General features: G+C 38.8%; 10 protein-coding genes across 10 annotated transcripts; all 10 read left to right on the top strand.

Moving 5' to 3' along the window:
• Positions 1 to 298: 298 nt before the first annotated feature.
• LSM04_001596 (Pseudouridine synthase) lies at positions 299 to 5,773 on the top strand (the record flags this gene model as incomplete). Its single annotated transcript, XM_067336417.1, has 1 exon — positions 299 to 5,773. The coding sequence occupies one exon, from the start codon at positions 299 to 301 to the stop codon at positions 5,771 to 5,773; it is 5,475 nt and encodes a 1,824-aa protein (XP_067192374.1).
• Positions 5,774 to 6,522: 749 nt separating this feature from the next.
• Positions 6,523 to 7,719, top strand: LSM04_000531 (Proteasomal ATPase OB C-terminal domain; the record flags this gene model as incomplete). Its single annotated transcript, XM_067336416.1, has 1 exon — positions 6,523 to 7,719. The coding sequence occupies one exon, from the start codon at positions 6,523 to 6,525 to the stop codon at positions 7,717 to 7,719; it is 1,197 nt and encodes a 398-aa protein (XP_067192307.1).
• Positions 7,720 to 8,274: 555 nt separating this feature from the next.
• LSM04_002390 (uncharacterized protein) lies at positions 8,275 to 10,275 on the top strand (the record flags this gene model as incomplete). The annotated part of the gene is made up of 1 exon (XM_067336415.1): positions 8,275 to 10,275. The coding sequence occupies one exon, from the start codon at positions 8,275 to 8,277 to the stop codon at positions 10,273 to 10,275; it is 2,001 nt and encodes a 666-aa protein (XP_067192418.1).
• A 307-nt stretch (positions 10,276 to 10,582) lies between these two features.
• LSM04_008927 (alcohol dehydrogenase) lies at positions 10,583 to 11,575 on the top strand (the record flags this gene model as incomplete). Its single annotated transcript, XM_067336414.1, has 1 exon — positions 10,583 to 11,575. One exon carries the CDS (start codon positions 10,583 to 10,585, stop codon positions 11,573 to 11,575), a length of 993 nt encoding a protein of 330 aa, XP_067192770.1.
• Positions 11,576 to 12,217: 642 nt separating this feature from the next.
• On the top strand, positions 12,218 to 13,393 carry LSM04_004956 (uncharacterized protein; the record flags this gene model as incomplete). Its single annotated transcript, XM_067336413.1, has 1 exon — positions 12,218 to 13,393. The coding sequence occupies one exon, from the start codon at positions 12,218 to 12,220 to the stop codon at positions 13,391 to 13,393; it is 1,176 nt and encodes a 391-aa protein (XP_067192559.1).
• Positions 13,394 to 15,111: 1,718 nt separating this feature from the next.
• On the top strand, positions 15,112 to 15,705 carry LSM04_001566 (uncharacterized protein; the record flags this gene model as incomplete). Its single annotated transcript, XM_067336412.1, has 1 exon — positions 15,112 to 15,705. The coding sequence occupies one exon, from the start codon at positions 15,112 to 15,114 to the stop codon at positions 15,703 to 15,705; it is 594 nt and encodes a 197-aa protein (XP_067192371.1).
• Positions 15,706 to 16,311: 606 nt separating this feature from the next.
• Positions 16,312 to 17,739, top strand: LSM04_006697 (Arrestin-like; the record flags this gene model as incomplete). The annotated part of the gene is made up of 1 exon (XM_067336410.1): positions 16,312 to 17,739. The coding sequence occupies one exon, from the start codon at positions 16,312 to 16,314 to the stop codon at positions 17,737 to 17,739; it is 1,428 nt and encodes a 475-aa protein (XP_067192646.1).
• Positions 17,740 to 18,353: 614 nt separating this feature from the next.
• LSM04_002859 (ATP-dependent helicase) lies at positions 18,354 to 21,704 on the top strand (the record flags this gene model as incomplete). The annotated part of the gene is made up of 1 exon (XM_067336409.1): positions 18,354 to 21,704. One exon carries the CDS (start codon positions 18,354 to 18,356, stop codon positions 21,702 to 21,704), a length of 3,351 nt encoding a protein of 1,116 aa, XP_067192439.1.
• A 385-nt stretch (positions 21,705 to 22,089) lies between these two features.
• Positions 22,090 to 23,581, top strand: LSM04_007665 (Myotubularin-like phosphatase domain; the record flags this gene model as incomplete). The annotated part of the gene is made up of 2 exons (XM_067336408.1): positions 22,090 to 22,666; positions 22,743 to 23,581. The coding sequence occupies 2 exons, from the start codon at positions 22,090 to 22,092 to the stop codon at positions 23,579 to 23,581; spliced, it is 1,416 nt and encodes a 471-aa protein (XP_067192701.1).
• A 114-nt stretch (positions 23,582 to 23,695) lies between these two features.
• Positions 23,696 to 23,938, top strand: LSM04_002045 (uncharacterized protein; the record flags this gene model as incomplete). Its single annotated transcript, XM_067336407.1, has 1 exon — positions 23,696 to 23,938. One exon carries the CDS (start codon positions 23,696 to 23,698, stop codon positions 23,936 to 23,938), a length of 243 nt encoding a protein of 80 aa, XP_067192403.1.
• Between the last annotated feature and the right edge of the window lie 599 nt (positions 23,939 to 24,537).

The raw sequence follows: 24,537 nt of genomic DNA, 5'->3' as shown, positions 1-24,537 counted from the left end.
AAGAACGAAATGAAAATCATAAACAAGGACACGTACCACATTTCATTTGAAGCCCGTCCCTCATTTTTCTCATTCTTTGTTTTTTGCTTATTTTTCACCGCTAAAAAATGTTTTTAATTTTCTTTTTTCTTTCTTTGTACTTATTGATTTGGTATGAATATTATATTCTATTGCTCCTTCCGGTGTTTTTTTTCCTTTTTGGTTGGTTTTATCTTTTTTCCTTGTTTTTTTTTGTTTGTTTTTTCTTAAAACCTCTTTCCTAGGGTATAGCAGCAGTCCAAATCAGGAAGACAAAGGAATGTTGTTTGTCCTAACTCGACTTTCATTTGCCCGACGGAGTGTCGTACTATACTTCCTCAGAGAGACCCGCGGTGTGTTAATTGCCCCCACTACAAGTAGTAGTATTAATAATGAGAGTGAGAATAGTGGTGATGTTAAATCACGGTTGCAACATCGTTCACATGGTAAAAGTACTCGAAACAATACATTAAAACGATCTCTGGTTAGCGGTAGGAATAAGGAGAAAATAAAAAAAAAATTATTGAGTGATTTAAATAATGATTCTGAAGTGAAAGCAGGAGATAGAAACTCTATGACTTCTTCAAAAGAAGTTAACACCTTATCTTCTACAGTAATCCCTTCTTCTTCTACTTCCTCTTCAACACATCCGATAACTGACAAGACACTTCAGCTACATCGTCGATTTGCTTCAGAGGTGCAACAAGAAGCTATGCGGGGAGGGGAGACAGTTGCATCAGGTCTTGCTAACGTTGCCCGTGAAAAGATTGAACGACGACGTAAGAAGTGGGCACTGTCGGAAGTGGAGTTTGACTCTGGGATAACGGAACGTCTCTTTCCTGAGATACGCCGTTTAACGGCTCTGCATGAGGTTCACTATGGTGATGCTACAATGCGTGAAGTAGATGCTGTAACGTACTTTTCATCACTTGAAAGGCTTTATGGTGTTTCAGAATCCACAATAGTGAGCGAGGAGGTAGGTACAGAGATGTCACTAACAGATGCTGACTTCTTGGCGTTTGAAAATCAGGATATGAATAATGGAGAGGTATCAATTACAGGAGCAACCTCATCTTCATCTTCATTATCAAAGGTAAAGGCAAAATCAGAATCAAATGATGAGAGTGTTTTACCTGGTGAAGAGGACGAAAAATTTCCAGTGTGTCAAAATTCTAAAAATGAAAATATGGTAGTTGCTCACGGTGTTAGTACACCTTGGTTTGTTCCTCCTGGTGGAATAGTTCGTCTTGAACCAATTCCTCCTTCTGATGCTTTGTGTCTTCTTCAATTTGTTATGCATCTTCGTCAACAAACACCACAACAATTACCTTTAAATATTTCTCAACGAATGAAGTTAACTGAAGCTTCAGAAGTTGAAGAAGTAAAAGCTCAAAAGGGCAATTACAAACCTCTTTCTTTGGAAGATGTATTATTATATCTTGATACTGCACCTCCACCTATACTTGGATTTACTGAAAATCTTCCACCAACCAAAAGTCCAGCTTTTATTTTTGTTCTTTATACTGAGAATGTTTCTTTACAAAATGCTATTGGACATATGGCAGCCCTTTTCAGTATTCCTCAACGAGCTTTTTATACTTGTACTGCAGTATCTAAAATGTCATGTGGTACAGTTCTTTGTGCGGTAGCCCCCAATCATTTACAGCGTGAGCATTTACTGTTACTGAACACTATGCGACACCCTGGTTTCGTCCTCCGTGTTGGATCTATTCGTACTGTAGAAGATGAGAAGCTCCGTGCAGAACTCTTTGGTGAACTTGCACGTTGGCAGCCTCTACATGAGGTGGAACTCCTCCTCCGTCGTGTGAGTTGTGGCAGTCGTGAAGAGTTGGAACATCGTCTAGGTGCCGTGCGGGCTGTCGGTGCGGTGTTCTTCTGCGCCAACCGCGAAGCCTCACTCGCGCGGGCCGCCACGGATGTATTGCACGGCTTTTACAAATCGGCGCTCCTCAACGCCCTGCACCGCCGCAACGCACCACTCGCACTGCGTCAATTCATCACGCGGCCGAATGTCATCGCCGCCGCTCGTGCACGCCGCGCGACCACAGACGCCACCGTGCGGGAGGCATTGCGAAGTTACATCCGCGCTAACGGGGACTGGGCGGTGGCGGTGCAACGACTGCCGTATGTCTGGCGACGGCGGTGGTTAAATGCGCTTCGATGTGCGGTGTGGAATATAATGGCGTCACGGCGACTGCGGATTGGTGGAAGACGTGTGTTGGTGGGTGATGTTGTGTTGCGTCCGCAATTCCGCGAGGATGCACAGCGGCGTATGTTGGCCACAGTGAAGGCGGAACATGTCATGGTTGTATCGAGTGAGGTGGAGGCGGCGGAATTTAGTGTGGAGGATGTGTTTATTCCATTTCTACGTGGTGTCTTTCCACAGGAACTGTTTGCACCAGAGGAAACAAATCACCCTATTATGACTCAAACCAATATGCTTGCCTTGCTTCGTGAGGCACACGCGCCGCAATTACTTCTTGGTATGAGTGATTCGTGTCGTCAGTTACTTGATGTACGTAGTGAGGCATCACCATTGCTATTCCGTCGATTTATGATGCGACCTATTGCAATGAAGTTTACAATACTAGAAGATAAGGCACCAATTAAATCTATTCATTTTGATGCTGCACGTATACTTGGAAATGATCGATTAGCTCTACAGCACTCAATACTACCCAGTACAATGAAAAGAGATGACGTTTTAAGTTCTTTATCATCAGTATCCACAAAAACGGCAGCACCAAAGGGAGAAGGAGGAGGAGAAGGAGAAGGAGAAGGAGAAGGAGAAGGAGAAGGAGAAGAAGAAAAAAGCTCAGAACTTGAACTCCCTTCACAATCAATGCTTTTAAAACAAAGTTTAATTTTAGAGAGAACAACAATTGGGGCTCGTCTTTCATCTGGATTACTTGCTGAAGAGTTTTTTTCACCTCCTGCACGTGATGATTATGTTGCTCTTGGTCACGTTAAACGTCACCTACAGGGAAACCTTGTTCATGCCGCCCCTAATACCCCGGATGAGGCTCTAAAAACTGTTGATCGCCTTTTTACTATTCACATTCACGCTGTTGTTCGTAATGGAGTAGCTGCACTTGGACATTTATTGCGTGAATACTTTATTCTTACTGGAATAGAACGAGAAGAAGATAGCGCCTTACAACACAAGGTTCATCGTATGCGTCGAGAACTTGATAATGAGACGTCACGACTAACGGCACCATTTTTTTGTCAGGCATGCTACTGTCGTGATCATGACGTATTAGATACCTGTGCAGAATATCTTTTTAAACGTAACAGACACATTGGTAGTAAAAGACGTGAAGAGGCACTGCAACAGTTGGCCGCATCTGATTCCTTGCTATTGCCACATTCAGCTTTAAAGAGTGGAAATATTTTGGGAAATTCTATATTGACTAATAAAGAAGGCAATGAGGTGGTATTAGAGCTATATTTACGCTTGCGTCGTCGTTCTGAAGAGCAGAGATGGGGTGTACATCTTACTAGTGCTCTTTGTCTTTCAGCTGTGGATGATGTAAGTATATTAGTAGAGGCTCAAGTACGATTTGGTGGAACTCTTGCAGGTAATATTGCTGCACAAAAAAATTTTTGGAAAGCTTGGTTATTGCCAAAACAAGATATTTCTAGTGAAGAAAATGATAGAGAGTTACAATTAGCTGCTTTGCGTCTGTTTATAACAAGGGCAGTAACTGGAATGGATTCTTTATCTACGAACGGTGATTTAGATGATGTTATATCCATGTCGTCTAGTAGTAGTGGTAGTAATGACAAATTGCTTCTTCCTAGAATTCATGAAGTATTTACGGAATCATCATCAGCTAGTTCCACTTGTACTAACTCGGAAGTATCAAAGCCAACAGATTTACGTACAGTGCTTCTTCGGTGTAAATGGATGCTGACGAGTATTAATAACACAGCTGTTTCTGGTCGTCGTCAAGTGGCAGCTACATTTGTTGGACTGGGAAAGCGACGAGAAGTACGTTTGCAGTTTAAAGCAGTTGTGGAGAGGAGTAGTGAATGTCTTAGTAGTGGCGTTAATGACCCTCAACTCCAAAGCCTTCAGTACCTACCGCCTACTATGGAATTGATGCTCACTAAAAATAATAGCAATAATAATAATAATAATAATAATAATAAGGTGGGTGAAAAGAAAACTGGATGGGGACTGAAGATTGATAGGGATTCTCTCGTAGTTTTAAACCTATCCAATCTACTACAGAATAATGAATTATCGGGAGTTGTAGCTACTGTTAAACCAAAACTTACATTAGCAACAAAGGATGAAGAAGAATCGATTAATGGGAAATATATACTGCGCTCGGTTAATGGTATTTCTGTCTCTTCTCAGAGTGATGTGGTTAAATCCTTAAAGAAAAAAATAGGAGATGGAAAAATAGTCGAGACGCTTCGTCTTCAATTAGAGTTACTTCTTAGTAAACATGAAGAAGAATCTACTCTGACGCAGAGTTTACCTTTGATAAAAGATGAAAAGGAGGTTTCCTTCCCATCAGGTGCGTTTTCCGGTACTAATATTACTAGTGCTAGTACTAGAGTGGAAAATGAATCTCATAATAAGAGTAGAAATGAAAATGACACAATAATAACCCAAGGAGATGAAAAAAGTGAAAATATGCCGCCACCATGCAGTTCACAGTGTACTCCATTGAATAGAGAACAACAGAAGCGTAGTGTTGTAACTATTGTGGTGAATCGTACTGCTGATGCCCCAGCTGGACGATGGGGAATACGTGTACAAAGTGGTACACTTCGTTTGCAATATCTTCAGCATAATAATCACTTTTCATTTCAAGTATATGCTGCAAAGCAACAACAAGCGGTGCGTATTGCAGATACTTTACGTTTTAATAATATACAACGAAAGAAAAATAATGAAGAAAAAGTAGAAAATGAAACAAATTTACCAAGTGTAGCTCCTGCCTTTTATTCTCATTTTGTGTATATGATAATTGGTGTAAATTATCGACGTGTTTGTAATGTTGATGAACTTCGTACATCTCTTGCCGCTGCTGCTGCTCACGCATCCGGTGAGTCTGTTGTTCTGCAAGTGCGTCAGTACCGTCTTGCACAGATTGCTATTACAATTGAACGACGTGTTGTGAGTGGTGATGATTCCATGCTTGAACCCGTTGGTTTACGCCTCTCACGTGAAATGGTGATTGAATCTGTTACTGCTGGAAGTCCTATGGCACGGGCTATTATGACTGCCACCAATGAAGGCTGTTCGCTACGCCGTCTAGTGAGTGAAGAACCCCAAAGAATGAAAGAAGAAAAAGAAGAAGATATAAATAAGAAAGAAGGAACTTCTCAAGTGTCGACATTACCTGGAGACGTTAACCCACCGAAAACCACTCAATGGAAGTTTGACCTTGATGAAGACACAGAGCAAGATTCAACCAAAACAACTGCAGTAATGGAAGAAGTAGAAGGAAAAAGAGTAGCCGAGGGAAACTTGAACACGGCAGGTTCGGCATTTACATTGGAGTCTTATGCATATTGGAACATGGTGGATGGTGTCGCACTCGCTGAAGTCTGCGGAAAAGAAAAAGCAACAGAAGCCGCGGCAGAAAGATTTGTGTGGCGTGTGACGTACTCCGTGCGGGCAGGACCGCTGCGTTCACCGCATGATGTGGCGCGTGCACTCGCTGGAGATGTGAAGGAAGAAACTTTGTTTTTGCAACAGTGCGTGGTGGAATAATTGAAAAGGCTAAATTTTTCTGAAACAAGGGGAGCGGAGAGAGAGGGAGAGAGAGAGTTGGATACACTACTGCCTCTATTTGAGTTTGTTTGTTTATTCTTGCTGTTGTTGTTTTTGTTGTATGTGTATGTGTACGTGTGTTTACTTCAATCTTTTGCTGGAATGTTTTTCACCCGGGATAAAAGCAGAAGAATAAATAGGCAGGTCATGGGATCTTGTTGTTCCCATGAGTGCTCTTCACATACAAATATAAATATACACACATATACATGGATGCGTACGAATGGTTATTCGAAATCATAAATTCAGTGAGGTGTGTATTATTCCTTTTTTTTTTGCTAAGGAATGCACATACTTTTTATTATCCTCTCTTGGTGAAGCATATGTAAGTGGCTGAGAAAAAAGAAAAGATTATGAGGAGGAGAAGGCGAGTAAGCGAATAAATGAGCTTATTATGACTTAAAATATACACATGATTATTATTATTGTTATTATGATTGGTAGTACTCGTTTGAGATCTTTTTTTTTTTTTGAAGTCTTTCTTTCTTTTTTTTTTGCTTTCTTAACGTGTAAAAAATGATGCTTTAATTATTCTTGTTTTCCTCTTTTTTTTTATATGTATATACATATTATTTTTTCGACACAAAAACGATGATGTTAGAAACCTCTTTTTTTATTAGTTTAGAAGGGAATATACCATATCAGATTTTCTTTAATCATACGGAGTGAGAGCATTATCAGTCGTAGATATGCAGCAAAACTCTGCTCCTCTGATGTCCAATGAGCGAAGAGACTTGGTACAAGAAGTTATTAACAAAACTGTGCTTAGAAATAGCACTCAGGAACGTCTTCGTAACCTTGTTCAAGAACTAAAAACACAACAAGAAGAATTGGAGTATGTGCAAGATCAAATCAGTGCTCTTATGAGCATCGGTCACTTTGTTGGTGAAATTCTTCGTCAAGTGGATGATGAACGCTTTATTGTACAAAGTGTTTCAGGAGCTCGTCATCTTGTTGGATATAAAAAGAGTATTAGACCAGAAAGATTAAAATTTGGCGTTCGTGTTGCTCTGGAAATTACTACTTTGACAATTGTTAAGGTATTACCGCGTGAGGTAGATCCACAAGTTTATAGTATGCAATTTATGGGAGATGAAAAGAATGTTTCTTTTCAAGAAATTGGAGGTCTTCAAGAGCAAATGCGACAGATGCGTGAAGTGGTAGAACTTCCACTTACAAACCCTGAACTTTTTGTACGTGTTGGTATTTCACCACCGAAGGGAGTTTTACTATATGGACCTCCAGGAACAGGTAAGACACTACTTGCCAAAGCTATTGCCTCCAATGTGGATGCCGCCTTTTTAAAAGTTGTGGCATCATCTATTGTGGATAAATACATTGGTGAATCTGCTCGTGTGGTTCGAGAGATGTTCGCCTACGCACGTGAACATGAACCGTGTATTATCTTCATTGATGAAGTGGATGCAATAGGTGGAAAACGTATTGAGGGAACCTCCTCTGATCGTGAAATTCAACGTACGCTGATGGAATTACTGCATCAAATGGACGGTTTTGAGAAACTCGGAAAAGTGAAAGTTATCATGGCAACCAACAGACCAGACACTCTCGACTCTGCCCTCATGCGCCCGGGTCGACTGGACCGAAAGATAGAGATTGGTCTCCCAAATGAGGCTGGCAGACTTGATGTACTGAAGATACACTCTTCAAAGCTGAGTAAGCAGGGCGACATTGATTATGATTCAATGGTGAAACTTTCAGAGGGATTTAACGGTGCCGATCTTCGTAATGTGTGTACTGAGGCGGGTATGTTCGCCCTCCGTGCGGGTAGGGATTATGTGATTAATGAAGATTTCAACAAGGCAACACGAAAGGTTGCGGACATGAAGAAACTTGAGGGGGCCCCACACAGGTACTCTGAGCAGTAAAATTGAAAAAGCGGGAGAAGGAAAAAAAAAAAGGAGGGATCGGCAGTAGTGGTGGGAAGGAGTCCAAAAAAAAAAGAAAAAAGGAAAAAGGAAAAAGGAAAAAAAAGAACATGTAGAAGAAGGCGGTGAGTTAGCGATTATCAAATCGGAAAGTTGGATACCAGAAGTGAAGAAAAAAAAAGAGGAGGAAAATATTGAAAGGAAAGTAAGGAAGGATGAAGAGGAGAGAAAGTTTGTGTGAATATGTATTTGTGCCTGTAGTTGAGAGAGGATGAGTAAACAGAAAGAGTAGGTGATATATAGCTGCATGTGGCTTTGACTTTTCCTTTTTCTTCATGCTATTGCAAAAAGAAAAAAAACACCATTTGGTTATTGAGTTTACTGCCTTTTGTTATTGTTGGAGTATTTTTTGGTTCTCTCAATTCTCTCCCGTTTAATTTTAATGTTTCCTCTCTTTAAGCTTTCTTTTTTCTTATTTTCTAAACAATTGCTGTTACTGCTTTTTTTTATTATTTTATTATTTTTTTTTTACGATTTCTTTCATTTGTAATAGGTATGACTACTCTATTTACATTGTCAGAGGGGGTTAAAAAATCATGCGGTTTTGGTTATGTATGTCGTAAATGTGTCCGCAAAAATGTTTATTTTTCATGGGTAATTTTTATTTTTCTAGCGGTAGTGAACTTTTTTCATACTGCTGAGGCATTAGAGGTTCCTGTTCTAAAGGAAGGTCAAGCAACTTTTGAACTTTCACCGTTGCCAGCATCACCGTACTCGGTTCCACATGGCGCATTAAAGAACTATGCCTTTATACTAAATGACGGTGGAACTCCTTTTTCAATGGATCGTAACGGTCGTATTTTGCTTGAAGTACGTTCATCAAGCTTTAACATAGCTGATTATACTAGATACATTGTAAACTTTATGTTTCCTGCAATTTTAGGGGAAAAAATGCACCGTAAATTGTTTTTTATGTTGACACAATCACGATTATATTGCCTTTATTTACACTCACTATGTGCTTCTCCTCGTAATGCTACATCAGAAGATATTGTTATGGATTCAACCTTTATGGAGTTGGAGACAAAACTTTTAGTAAAGATTTTTGAATTTTCTCAATGGCAACATATTTTAAAACGTTTATCGGAGGCTGAAAATATCCACGGTGATGGTGAAGACGTCTCTGTTGAAGGAGATCAAACGACACTACATCAATCTTTTGGTGGAGCAGCAGCTATATTATGTAGCGTTCCCGCAGTACATACAATTTTTATAGAGGATATTAATGCTGTTAGCTCTACAGTTAATGTTTGGGTTTCAGAACATCAAATGCGTATGATTGCGGTTCTTATACAATGCAGCAATATTCCTCTAACTGTTGGAATTTCATTTAAAATGTTTAACGATCATGGAAAAGGTAGTCTTGAGTATTTTTCTACAGAGATAGTATATATGATATTTTTCGTAGCATATTTTTTACTACTGAGTGCTCTTCTTATGCTAATTTTGCCATGTTGCTGCTCATATCGTTACGGTGTTTCTACACAGAGGACCCATTCTAGGGAAGAAAAAGAACAAGAAAATACCACCAATAGCAGTAATACCAGTACTGGAGCTGGTAAGAGGGTTGAAAATAGAAGTGGCACATCGGTAGGCAAAAGAGATGTAAATAGAGTGAATTTGCGTGAACAGAATAATAGTAGAGATGATACGACAAATAATACCCTATGGAGCACCGATGAACGCAATGAGAACAATAATGAAATAGAAGGACAATCTGGACGTCATTCTATTTTTCGTAAGAAAATACCAAACATTTGTGGAAGTCACATGTTCATTCTATACCCTACACTACAATGGCTGGTTCTTGTCTGTCTATTCGTAAGAATGATTGTATGTGCTCTACGAATAGCCCAATATCATGGTCTTGCCATGTCAGCGAATGCAACCCCAAATGGTAGTATTGGAATTCCTGCAGTTGTCCTTTCTGTTTCTACACGCACTGCGATATTTGCTATGCAGCAGTTTGTTTGTATAGGATGGGGATGTGCCTATAAGTCTCCTCCCACAAACAAAACTGTTGTTGCTTCATTAGCTTCTATTATAGGATTCTCCGTTTTCGTAGTTGTAAGTACCTGTGAAGGCAGTACTATGATAATAACACTTGCTGGGTTGGATGGTTTTTTACCTTCATCTATGATTCGTTGCGTAACTATACGTATTGTTCGTATCACTGTTGATTTACTTGGGAGTTTGTTAAATTTTTTCCAATTAACAACTCTTATGTCAACCATAGGCCGGGCTGCTTTATCAGATCAATTTTCTGGGAAAGCTAGTGTATTAAATGAGAATATGCTACTTTATTTGCGTTATCGTGGGATGTGTGTTCCATATGCTCTTGGAATTATTGTTCCTCAGATCTTGTTCATTATCTATTCTGAGAGCAGTTTGTCCTTTGATGATTTTTATATTGAAACTGCAGTATTGGAATTTCTACAATGGTACCCATTGGTTTTTGTCCTCTTGTTTTTGCGAAAAGAACCCATGTTTTATTGATTGTCAAGACAAAATAATAATCGTAAAGAAATAGTTTGACAGTATAGCATGAATATAAATGCTGAGGGTTATTTTGTAGGGCTGTACTGTTGTGTGTTATTATTATTTCTCTTTTTTTTTTTTTTTTGTGTGTGTGTCCATCATAAATGATCTTCTTCATACATCTTTCCAAAGTTTCGAACGAATGGGATATATTGAGTCTCTTTTTCACTTTTATTTTGGTTTTTTTACTTTTTTTTTACTACTATTATTTCTTTTGGTTTATACAGCAACTACATACCATCCATCAGCAATAAAAAGAAAAAAAATGCAAGTTGAAGTTCCAGAGTATGGCTCTGCAGATGTGTTTCGTCTCAGCTCCCTTAATCCAGACACAATCCAATTGGCAGAAGACGAGGTGCTCGTGCAGAACACATACGCCGGCGTGAACTTCATCGACACGTATTTCCGCTCCGGCCTCTACAAGAAGTCGCACTTGCCGTTTGTCCCCGGCGAGGAGGGGGCCGGCGGAGTCGTGCGGGTCGGGGCCGCCGTGCAGACCCTCCGGGCGGGACAACGCGTGATGTATTTTGGCAGCCAGTCGGGGTCGTACGCCACACACACCGTCGTGAAGGCAGCGCAGGCAAATGTCCTGCCGGACGGCGTTGATGATAAAACCGCCGCGGCCATTTGCTGCCAGGGATTAACCGCGCATTATCTCACGCATGACAGTTACGTCTGCGGCCCAAACTCGCGGGTTCTCGTGCACGCCGCAGCGGGCGGTACGGGACTGCTGGTGTGTCAATTAGCGAAACTGCGCGGCGCGGTGGTTGTGGGGGTCTGCGGCAACGGCGAAAAGGCGGAAATCGCCCGTCGTGTTGGTCACGCCGATCACGTTATTGATTCCAGCACCACAATGGACTGGGCAGCCGCAGCGCGTTTAATTTTCCCGGACGGCTTTGATGCTGTATACGACGGTGTTGGACGTTCAACGTTTGACGGCAGTCTTTCAGTCCTGCGACCACGCGGTTATATGATTTCTTTTGGAAATGCCAGCGGTGCGGTGGAGGGCGTCACACCACTGCGTCTCATGCAGGCAGGGAGTGTCTATTTGCAGCGTCCGACATTGTCGGATTACATACGAGATCCTGAAGAGAAGAGAAGGCGTCTTGATGAACTCTGGGGGTTGATCAGGGAGAATAAATTGCAACTCACATGTGGCCGAGAGTTCCCTCTCAAAGCTGCTGCAGATGCACACAAGTATTTGGAAAGCCGTCAGTCAACAGGTAAAATCCTCCTGCAATGCAACTCAACAGAGTGATTTACTCTGTAGGACTGACTATATGCTTATATATATGTACAGGGTGTGGTGTAGTTGAGGGAAGCGTGGTAAGTGGGTTAAAACGCTCTTAGCACCTCTTTTTTTTTTTTTTCGTCAAAGAACAGAGACGTATTTGTAGAAAACGGTTTTTTTTTTCTTTCGAGACTCTTTACGATTTGCGATTGTTGTTTCTTTTTTTAGAAATAAATAGTAAATCATTCATATTTTTTTGCTTTTTGCTTTTATATTTCTTGTGATTTCTTTTTTTTTGTATCGATCTGGTGTATGCATTATGGAATTATTCTCTTTTCTGCGTTTCACTTAACTATAGATCCTATAGATGCAGTTTCATTTAATCATTGTTTTTTTTTTTTCTTGGCATTCTTTCGTCCTTTATATTTATTTATTTACCTATTTTAATTCTTATTTAAAGAGAGGATTGCTGGGGAATATATATAGTTTTCTGGGACCATCCAAACAAAAAAAAAACAGGTGGGGGGGAAGAGCATTTCTCATTGAATTCTTTAGTTATAAAACACCAGACATAGAGCATACGTATTGTTTAAAAAGGCAAAATAAGGAAAAGGGAAAAAAGAAGCGAAACAAAAACGAGTAATAATAATAAAAAAAACAATAACGGGAATGACGGAAAGACCAGATCTTTCTCCTTCATTGGAAAGTACTCCTGATGACTGGGAGCTTGTTGAGGCATCAGAAATGAATCTTTTAGTAGGAGCAACAATAACAGAGAAAAGCGATACGAGGGACGATCTCATTAAGGGCACCTATTTTGTGACAACAGTTGAAAATAAAGAAAAGGTTTCAGAAGAATTATCTGGCGTAAAGACAGAAATCCAGGAAGGAGAAAAAATGATAAATCCTTCTTCATCTGATATTCCTCTGCCTGAGTCTAAACAACGGTGCCATCAATTGCATGACAGCTCCAGTATTGATAATGAAGGATCTATCCCGAGTTCCAGGTCTTTATTGCGTGACAGGACACGATCTTGTGCCACAGTCGCGGAAGAAATTTTTACGCGACAATTCAAAGATGACGAAGATGGACAATTTGTTTCATTTTCGTCGACATTTCATACAGAATCTAATGCGGATAAACCCTATGATGATGAAAATGAGGATTTTATTCCCTATGGCTGGACCTTCGGTATCAGCCCTTTTGGCTCAAATTATGATAATAATTACTCTGCTGACTGTAAGGAAGTTATCCGTTGTTTGGGAATATGTTGTTGGGATTTTATCTTTTATATGTTGCAGCAAACGGATACCGTTAATAAGTGGCTATTACTGATATCAGCAGCATCTTTGACCATGTGGTTCGCTACATGGATTTCTTATAGGCCACAAGAGGCTAATACCTGTAGTGTTGTGAATATTGTTGTTAAAGGGGCTAGAATTACACAAATACTACTATTTGGTGTAGGACCCCCACTTCTCATTCTAGAGATGTTGTTACGATTGCGATTGTTTGCTCCAACAGTAATTAAACCAGTTTGGAGTGAGACGATGGAAAAAGAAAACCCTGAGGAAAATAATAATAATGACAATAATAATAGTAAAGATGGAATGCAGAACCAACCTGAAACGTCTTCACGTATAGGAAAAACTGATATTACGATGCTCCAAAGTTGTTTTTTCTACCCTAGAGAAAGCAATGAAAATAATGAAGATGGTCCGAATGAAGAAGGCGGTATACACATAAAAAATTCATCAGAACTGGTAATTCGATTGGGCTCAGTTACGTTGTTGTGCATAAGTGTTGGAGCGATAACTCAATCTGTTATAATTTACTGCTCGTGATATATTGGAGTGGGATGGAATATTCTAGGAAGGGGAAAACCTATTGAACAGAACGAAATTAATTTACACGGTCAATACGTGTTTCCTTTATTGCCTGCAGAGTGCGTGTAGAAAAAAAAAGTAGAGAAAGATAACTGTGGGAATGTTGTATTCTCTATTTTTGTTGTCTGTTTTTTTTTTCTTTGTTTGTATTCTACATTGCCGCACAAGGAAAACTTATGTGTGTCTTTGTGTTTTTTTTTTTCGCTTTTTTATTTCCTTTTTATGGTGTGAAGGAGGGACGAATGAAAAAAAAAAGAGTGAGATAGAATAAAGTATTTAAAAGTGGATTTTTTCTGTTTTTTTTTGCTTTTCTTTATTGCAATATTTCAAATAATACACACGACACTGTTTTTGGTTTTTTCCTTCCCCAAGTCTTACGCCACGTGCCACGTGTTTGTGTATGTGTGTGTATTTTTTTTCTTTTTTTTTGGGGAGTGTGTTTCAGTTGGAGAGAGATTGAAGAAAGGTTAAAATTCAAAAGAATGAAATTAGTGAAAAAAAAAAAAAGGAAATCGGATAATAATAACAAAAAAGTCTTGTAAGAGATATTTTCGTGAAATTTGCTCGGGTCAACATTAAGGAATCAATAAGCGAAAGAAAACACTAAGAAGTGGGGTATGGAGTAAGTTGATTGAATTGAGGAAGACAGGTTTTTGCTTTTCTTTCTTTGGTAAAAGACCAAGTGGTAGGGAACCTTAGTAGTGAGCAAGGCATATATTTTATGCAAACGTATATATATGTATATATTTATATATACACTTCCAAGCTTTATAATATCAGAAGAAAAGATATGCACAGATGATTAACGTGTTAAGTGTGATTGAATGAGTTTTTCAGTTGACGTGCAAGCATCGGGGTTGGAAATGACCGAAGTTATACGGGAAAAAATATTGTTTGAGTAGAGATGAGTATGGTGTCGTTAGTTTAGGTGTGTGTTTTTTTTTCTTTTTACTATTCCTGATTTTTGAACATATGCATCTGCACTTGGTGTGATGAATCAACATTGTGTGCATGATGCATGATGAATACCAATATTATAGTGGCAATTACAATCCTGCGTTAAGGCACAAGTTACTAAATTTCAACGGAGAATATAGTAAGAACAGTTCTTTTTTTCTTGTTGTTGTAGTTGTTTTTTTTGCTTTTTCCGACGTTCAAGGTGTTCAGATACAAACAGTATTCAAGTGTTATCACTCTTTTATTCATTAATTCCACGTCATGTTCGACATTCCATTAACAAATATAACCTGTTTTGGTGGGTATGGGTGTGTTTTGGTTCATTTTGTTTTCGTTTTCTTCTTCTTTTGAGCCCTTATGGTGACAACAAATAAGGTTTTCTTTTTTTTCTTTTTTGTTGCTTTTCGTTTTACTGCGTTAAATCGACAATATTGGTATGACAGCCTCATTATATTCTCATTCGTTTTAAGTGGTGCAGAGGTTTTTCTTCTTGGTTTCACTAATTATGAAAATAATGTAAAAGATATAAGAGGTTAATATTTCTTGTGTTTGTTATTTTAATTTTCTTTCCTTCCTCTTGCTTAGACGTGTAGATTACGCGCAACTGGAAAGAGAGAACTATTCTCTATTTATCACTCTCTGTGAAAATAGAGAGAAGGAGAGAAAGACTAGCAAAACAGAAACAAGAAGGAAAGTAACGTGTAGTAAATTAGATAAAAATGAAGTTGTTGAAGTTTATTAATTGTGACGCCCCGCGTGTTGCCGCTGATGCCTTTGAAGTATTAGTGGAAGAAGAGCGAATTCGTGTCACCCCCAATTCACCTACTGCCAATCGGCGGAATGGGAATAGCAAAGAGTCGGTGCAGAGCTGGCGGATGATTGGCTCCACCGCCTCCACCACCGGCTGTTATTGGTTATTAAACGACGATAACACACCTATTGGTCCAATTGATGAAGTGATGCTTGCCACACGCGACGACACACCCAATGTGCACACTAATAATAACCATCATATGAATCATGATAATAACAAGAGAACTCCCACCGGGGTTGAGGAGTCTCACGTGGATGGAGTGGATTTACGCAGTAAAATGGGCCGCCAGCTGCAGCGCACGCGCGAGGAGTACGGCCAGACCTTCAAGACGGCCGCGAAGAATGCCGCGCTGCTGATGGACGCGGAGCGGCTGAAGGCGGGGCGCGAGGAGAAGGCGAAGTTGGAGCGGAAGCGGGTCGTCGATGCGATTGAGAATGGCGAGGAGCCCGCGCGTAAGACCCGCGTGAAGACAGAGGGGGGCAGCTCAAAGCGGAAGTGAGGGTGATGGATCTAAAGAGAAGAAGAGAGGCAAAAAAAAAAAAAAAAGAAACGAAAAGAAAGTAAAAACAAGAAAAAGAAACCATGTGGAATATATGATAAAAAGGAATGAAAGAAGAAAAAAAAAAAATGGAGGTGAGGCACAAAGGTTAGAAGGTTAAACGCAAGAATAATTAAAGGATCATTGGCGTTTTTTTTTTTTTTGTATTTATCTTTGTCTGTTTGTGTGTTGATGAAGAGAGATGAGCATACCACCGTTGAGTCGTTTTTTTAACGTTGTACGTGTAAATTGTCCCGCATGACAAGGGCAAAAATAATTATTTTCTTTTTAAAAGAGATTGAAGCTATTGCCGGACCTCTTAATAAATCCTACAAAAAAAAAGATAAAAAGAGAGAATTCTGGTGAAGTAGTTGAGTATTGAAAAAGAAAAGAAAAGAAACTCTTAAAGAAAGAGCATTCTTCGCATATTTTTTTCTCATTGATATAATGATTCGCATGTACCTTATTCCTCTTATGGACCATATGAATGTTCTTTTTTTTTTCCTTTTTTTTCGTCAATTGAGAATAGACGAGAAGTGAAATCAAAAGAGAAAATAAGAAAAAAAAATGGCCTCCATAAATCGTAGGAATGTTGAATTAAATCTCACATTTCAGTCCGAGATGGCAGAGTACTTACCCGGTGATGTTCTCACCGGTGTAATTAAATTAAAACTAAGTAAGGAATTTTCACTCCGTGCCATTCGACTGCGTATTCGTAGTGAAGAGTACGCAAGAGTTGGTGTAGGCGCTTCACCCGTTACTGGCAGTCGTATACACTATGATAAGATTTACACTTTTGCACGAGAGTTACGCAAGGATGAGTCTCCTATTAATGCATCACTTTTGCTTGCTGAGACTGGAGATGGGGCAGAAGATTTTATGCCTCCCGGTGAAGTATTATTACCAGGCCTGCATGAATATCCATTTTCTGTAGATTTACCGGATTTTTTACCACCAAGCTTTGAAGTTCGATGTAAACTAGATACTGCAGAAGCACGTTTGGCGTACACAGCAAAGGCGTATGTGGACGTTCGAACCGGATTTAATGTGGAGTGTATCAAACCATTCTATTTGCTTTCTTCTATTTCACGCGTACTATACATTAAAAAAATGGATGAACATAGTGAGAGGACCTTGATTTCACATGTGAAATTAAAAGATTTCTTGTGCTGTGGAATGTTTTGCTCCTCTAAAAAGGGACGTATTGTAGTTACTAAAGTAAGAGTGGAACCAAAAGTAATTATAATGGATGCAACTACTACAGCAGCTGGAACAGTTACAACTGAGAGTGAGGATTATAATGGTAGTAATAATCTACCGGTTTATGTTCATGTAAATATTATCAATGAATCTCGTAAACCGCTCAGTAGTGTAAGAATACGTCTCATAAATATTGTCGAAATTAAACTTAACCAACTCCGCTCAACTCGCTGTGTGGATATTGGAGAACCTGTTATCTATAATGAAAATATTCATCGTGGTGAGGAAAAGTCTTTTGTGGCTGAGATACATCCTAAAACTTTCTTACCCTTTTCGGTTGTCGATGGTGATGAGAAGGATAATAGTGAATTACACCATTATGCCGCATCTCCTCTTATTCCGCGAAGAAAGCAGAAAGGTTATGTATTATATGAACAACCACTCATGAATGTTACCACCGCCTTTGTCTCTAGTCACTGCGCGGTGACAGTGGACTTTCCAGAGTATAAATCTAAAGAGACCTTTATGGCCGCTGATGTTCTTCTGGCAGGTACTATTGGTGAAGCCAATAAGTGTATAGGGTTTCCTTGTGTATATGATAATAAATCCTTCAGAAAGATGAGTTTATCAAATAATGTTTACTCTTTACACCCTAATATGCATGATTATACAGAGTCCCCAGAAGAGGCACGGTATGTGTCTCCAATCCTTACTCGCGTTAAAGACCCAACCGGTATATTTCCTGCATATACAGCAGGGAATTGGACGTATCCAAAAAAGAGTAATAATGAATAATAATAATAATAATAATAATAATAATAATAATAATAATAATAATAATAATAATAATAATAATAATAATAATAATAATAATAATAATAGTAATAAAAGTCTCTTTTTTTTATTATTCTCTCATGTCTGTGTATATTTTCTAAATTTGTGTAAGTTACAGTTAAATGGATGAGTAAGAAAATTATCTGCTAACTATGTCTTCTATGGTAATCCTCACCCTTTGCGTCTTGTATTTGGGGGAAGCTATATCCTCTTTTTGTGTGGTTGGGCGGGGTTCTTAATTATTGTTTTTTTTTAATCTTTTCTCATGTTTATTTGAAGCATTTCTGCAAACTTATGCATAATTTTATGTCTTTTGTTTTCCCCATTTTTTTTTACAGTATGTTTCTTTTTGTTATTGTTATTGTTCTTTGTTTTTCATTAATCTTGCTTTTTTTCTATTATTGTTTTACCTTGCCTTCTCTTGTACTTCCCTCCCTCATTCCCATTTCCACTTCTTTCTCTCCTATTCTTCTTCTTGTTCTTTCTATTTCTATGATTATTTCTATTTTTCTCCTGTACTCTCTATATAAATCCCCTCCTAAGCGGCAGTACTGCATGTCGCTATCACGTGCTTCATGTATACCACTGATGTCTTTGACGTGCCGTTTCCATTCCGGCCGTATCCGCTGCAATTACACGCGATGGCGGCCATTCGCCGTGGACTGGCGGCGGGTGAAGTTGTGGTGTTGGAGTCCCCGACCGGCACTGGGAAGACACAAGTGCTGCTCAACAGTGTTCTCTCGCATCTCTTTGAGCCCGTCATGGACACGGCGAACCGGGAAACAGGGAAAATAGGAATATCACAACAGGAACAAGAACAAGAACCAATAGAAGGAATTGCAGGTGGTGGTGGTACTAGTAGTAGTAGTAATAAGACTGGAATACATTTAGTGAGAGAGGAATTTAGTTTGTTGAGGGGATCTGGGCTTACACGTAAGCGACGTCGTGGAACACGGAAAAAGAGTCAAGGCGAAAGATTAAATTTGGCCAACGAAGAGGATGCCTTCTTGCTGGAACAAGATAGTCGTAAGGAGTTGCGTGAGCAGCGGCAATTTGCAACCGCATTACTAGACTCTTCTTCCTCTTCTTCTTCTTTCTCTTCGCAGTGTTCTTCTGATACTTCCAGTGATGATGAAAACTTTTCAGGTAATAGACGACTCTCGCAGCAAATATTACGGAAACCAAAGGTGTATTTCTCTAGTCGTACACATACCCAATTACAGCAACTCACAGAAGAGCTACGTCGAACAGTCTTTACAAAGTACCCCGTTCGATTACGTCCCCGCCGTCAACATGTAGTCATTGGTGAAAGTGAAAAGGAATCAAAAAAGGAAGAAAAGGAGGAAACAGAGTTAACTGATGAATTACCACATAAATTACGGTATGTTCATGTTGCAGGACGACAACAACTTTGCTTAAACGCTTTTGTGAGAAAAGCTGCAGGAGGAAATAATGAACGTTTAAATGAATTATGTCTTGAAGCGATGACGTATGAACATTCTAAAGAAGGAAGAGAAGCACGTAAACAACAACAAAAAAGGCATCAATCTATACCTATTACAGATATTGAAGATTCTTTACCCTCTTCAGATGAAACTACAAAAGGTTGTAGTTATTGTAGAAGTGAACGATTAAAGCTATTATTTGATTACGTTGATATAGCTCCACGTGGATTATTAGAAATGCGAGAATTAGGAAAACGAACAGGTGCTTGTCCATTTTTAGCTACACGTGAACTATTGCGTGGAGCTGATGTTGTACTCATCCCATATCCTTATTTAGTGTCATCGGAAATGCGAAATGCATTACTCTCTGGAGCCACTACAAATGAACATGCCACAGAAGATTCACAGGATAGAGAAGAATTAGATAAAAGTATTAATAAGGATAAGCATGAATTTAATACACATATGGATTCTTCTCACTTTACTTTACATCATGGTAGTGACAATAAAAAAAATAAAAATAAAAAAAAGAATACACCCACACTACCTCCTGATTTTTCAGGGGATGTAATAGTTGTAGATGAGGCACACAATCTTGTAGATTACTGTCGTAGTATGACTGCTGTTACCATAAATGTTACGGAATTCTCGTTAGTACGTTCTTTACTAGATTTATATCTTGCACGGTATGAACGAAGACTCCTTACACGTAATAAGCAACGTATTCGTGAGATGGTGTCGTTTATTGACAAACTTATTCAATACTTACAAACAGCATTACCATGTACTGAAAAAGTAGAAGAAAATAAAGAAAAGTTAAAAAATACATTACCTATGGAAGTGCATCATTTTTCTTCTTTTGTATTTGATGCCGCAGTGGATACTGTAAACGTTTATCGTTTTCTTGCTTTTTTGGACGAAAGTAGACTACTACCCAAACTTCATGGTCTTGTGGCTTTTATTGCCGAGAATGAGGAAAAACAACAACAACAGCAGCAATTACAATTACAATTACAACAGTACCAACGTAAAAAACGTTCTACAACAGTAATAGAGAATGAAATAAAAGGGATAATAAATACCTCTAAAAATACTGAACAACGTTGTGATGATGACTCTAATGCGTCTCTTTTATTCTCAACTATACCAGATCGTAGTATTGTAACATCTGCACTACATCGATTTGATGCATTTCTACGTTGGTATAGCCGTTCTGATGAATACACTCGTGTTGTGTTGCGACATCAAATGAAAGATGATGGAAAAAACGTAGAATCTATTACTACTACATTGCAAATGCTACAACTAGAACCTGGAACGCACACATTATTTCCACTACTTCAACAGGCACAATCAGCCGTACTTGCTGGTGGAACTATGAAACCTCTAGCCCTTACGTGTGATCTGCTTCTTAAGCGTCCTGTCCAATCGATGAATAACCTTTCCACAGAAGATAATAATTCTATAATGACAATCAAAAATGAAGGGTTACAGAAGGAACAAGTTATGTCTGATAAAGAAATTTCTTTTACAGAAGAAGGACATATTGTACCATCATCTTCTGTTGCCGTTTTTACTTTAGGAGTTGGTCCAAGTGGTTATCGTGTGGAACTGCAACATTCAACACGTAACCAAATACAACGACATTTTGAAGAAGTTGCAGCAACTATTTTAAATTTTTCTCATGTTATACCAGCAGGATTAATCGTCTTTTTCACTTCTTATGAAGTGGAGGAACTTTTTGTAACACATCTTCACAATTCTGGATTATATGATAAAATAAATGAAGTCAAGCGTATTTTTCGTGAACCTGGTCGTACTGTTAGTTCTACCAGTACTAATTCTTTTTCTATAGCTGATAGTACTTCTGCATCTACTCCTGTAGATGCAATGTTGACAGAGTATGCCCGATGTATTCACACTGGAAGAACCACTTCTGGGGGTGCATTGTTATTTGCCGTTATGGGGGGCAAACTTTCAGAGGGAATAAACTTCAGTGATGATCTCGGCCGTGGGGTGGTGGTGGTGGGTCTGCCGTACGCCAATCCAAGCGATGTGGAATTGCAGTTGTATCTGGGACACATTGCGAGCACAAGACTCTCAACAACACCTTCTTTTACTACTAATACTACTAATACTACTACTAATATTACTTCTAGTTATTGTATGGATACAGCCGTTGGATCATTGGTTAGTGGTGAGACTTTGCCTGTATTCTCTTCTCCAACACAGTGGGGTCTTTTCACAGATCTATGCATGCGTGTGGTGAACCAGAGTACGGGTCGGTGTATTCGTCACGCAGGTGATTATGCAGTTGTTATTCTTTTTGACGCACGATATGGAGAACGTGCAGATATACGAAAACGTATTCCTTCATGGATGCAACCCTCTCTACGTGTGACACAAAACTTTGGAGAATGTTTTCGTGGTGTGAGAGAGTTTTTTCTCAGAAGAAAACAACAACAAGAGGGAGTGAAATAATTGGGATTAATTTAACAAACTGTATATATATATATATATATATATATGTTTTTTTTTTCTGTTTGCAAGTATAGGTGTGAAGATTTTTTTTTCCTTTCTTTCTTTCTCTTTCTCTCTCTTTCTCTCTCTGTTTGTTTGTTGGACTGTTTCTTTTTCTCTTATATATTTCATTATTTCTATTTCATTATTTTAGTAACATAATAAAAAGAAACATTTTCTCTTGCTTTTCTTTTTTTCTTTCTCTCGTTTTTTCAATGCCTAAGGTGGCCAACTATAAAGGACGGATACTAAACTAGAGTGGGTAACAACGATAAAAGCAAATAGCAGCAAGACAATATATATATATATATATATATATATATATATCTGTAATATACACGCGGAAATGGCATTCTGCGGAGAGTGCACGTTGTATGTGACGCCTCCTGCCCCACTGCGCCTCGCCCCGTACACAAACATCTCTGCTGCTGCCATAATGACTACACCGGCGGTGTCTGTTGTGGTTTCAACGTATCTTCTGCGTATTTGTTACATTGCCGCTAAACTTTACTCCCCACTGGATGTCCCACTCGCCGCTATTGAGAGTCTGCAACAACACCGCGGTAGTGATGGGGCGTGGGTGGCGGTAAAATGTAAAACAACCTGTGCCCTTCGCCTTATTGTCTATAACACTATGGGAGACACAGAGGAAGGGGTGAATATACTCGCAAGTCTTATGCGGGCTATTGAAGCAGCAATACAAAAGAGTATGTCTGATTTCTTTGCATTTTCATATTTTGCGTCATTAAAGAAGATATGTGTGGCCAATGCGCATGAGTTAGGTCTAAAAGTATCTTCTTATAGTAATACAAAAGTACCAGAAGGTTGCAACGGGATATCACTTGTTGGATATGGGGTAAATAAAGATAATTCTTTACCCGTTTCCTCTAATGACCCTGTGAGAAATGCTCCATCCTATAATAGTAACAAATATACTTGTACTGAAGAAATGGAAATGGATTCACAAACTACCACAGGGTCTGGGATGAAAAAAAAGAGATAAAGAAAATAACGAGAGTAAAGGTTTCGATATTTCTATTACTACTACTGCGGATGCTGATGCTGATGCGCCTTGTGTAGCAAAAGAAGGAGAAGATGTTATTTTTTCTATGGTCAAGGAAATTCCAGTTTTGTCTACTGTAAGATCTTTAAATGACATGAACGAGGCATCTTTAAATACTCTTTTGGGGGAAAGGGGAGGGTTACAAATGCGTCCCAGTGTCAGTGCAGGAATATGTGAGTCAACAGTACCAATTGCACGCCAAACAAGGCATATAGAAAAAGAAGAAAGAGAAGAAGTTTCATATATTAATACACAAACATTGGAATTACCATCTCCTTTAAAAACAAAAAATGAATTTAATACACCACAGTTTCGATATAGTATAATTGATGATGATTTTTATCGTATGACACGATTAACATGCTTCTCTAGTGAAGAATTAAAATCGGATGACTATAATAAAAATGTGATGAATTCTATTCCTCCTGTAGGATTAGGTACAGATATATCCCCATGGTTTCACATTATTCCACTTTTCCGAGGAAATCTTTTTGGCACATATCCATTTTCTATTGTTGCCCCACGACGTGTTACCGTGGAAATTGCAGAACGTGTTTCTTTATATAGACATAATGGTCGTATTCTAAGTATATCATGGATTCACCCTGAGACAGGTGCTTCTATATCTAGAGCTGCACAACCTGGATCTGGTGGTTATATTTCAAGTGATGCAGATGCACTGTTTTGTAGTTTTTTAAATCCCTCTTTTCAGTGTTTGCAACAAAAGAATACCATACAAAAAGAGTTTAATTCCATGGAAACAGAGGATGTATAAGAAGAAAAAAAGGAGAAGCGTTTACTATCTGGATTAGAGGAAAAAAAGTCTTCTTGAAATAATAACAATAATAATAATAATAATACTATTATTACATATTGGGATAAAGAAGCGATGACTCTAAATAGTAATAGTGTTCAACCGAATATTGGGAATGACTCCGTTCTTCCAAAAACATCCTCCAAAGATGGAATTGACTCTGTGAGTGATGGTAGTTATGGATATGGAGAATCAAACCCTATTCAATTGGGTCGTACTCCTTTAAATGTGAAACACTCTTCTTTATCATCCACTATGGGTGTCAGTAGTAATAGTGGTGCAATACACCGTTCTGGAAATGGAAACTATATTCCTTGATCGAAAGCCACTGCATGTGAAGTTTGTGCGAAGCCGTTTACTTTCTTCTTTCGACGACATGCTTGTCGTCACTGTTGCCGCACTGTTTGTGCTTAGTGTGGTGGTCGTTTTGTGCGACTGCCGCCATCACTGATTTCTCTTTGCGAGGATCGTGATGTAACACATCCAGTACGTATTTGCAGCATCTGCTATTGGTAAAGTCGTTCCTTATGCGATAGGGAGCTCTGCGCGTCAGTTGTGATTGGGAGTTAGAAAGAGAGAAATGAAGTTTACTCTCTTTTTCTTTCCGTTTTTTTTTTCTTGTTTTGAGTGCTAGGGTTTTTTTTTGTTTTTTTGTTTTGTTTTGTTTTCTGTAACTGTTCTTTCTTTCTGTTTCTCTCTATGTATTTCTACTGTCACACGAACATGTATTCCGGAGTGGTGTAAATTCACTTTTCTTTTTCACTGATATTTCTTTTTTTTTTTCCTATTCTTATTTATATCAGTTTATTCTGTGTAAGAGAAAAGAAAGGTTGAGGAGAAACTTCACGGAGTAAAAAGAAGAAAAAAAAAGAGATTAAATTATAACCCCCCCCCCCCAATCCTTACATCTCGAAAAA

This window comes from Trypanosoma melophagium (genome assembly GCF_022059095.1).
Source record: "Trypanosoma melophagium isolate St. Kilda chromosome Unknown ctg2segment0, whole genome shotgun sequence".
Taxonomy (NCBI): Eukaryota; Euglenozoa; class Kinetoplastea; order Trypanosomatida; family Trypanosomatidae; genus Trypanosoma; species Trypanosoma melophagium.
This window is presented reverse-complemented; position numbering and strand designations above follow the sequence as displayed.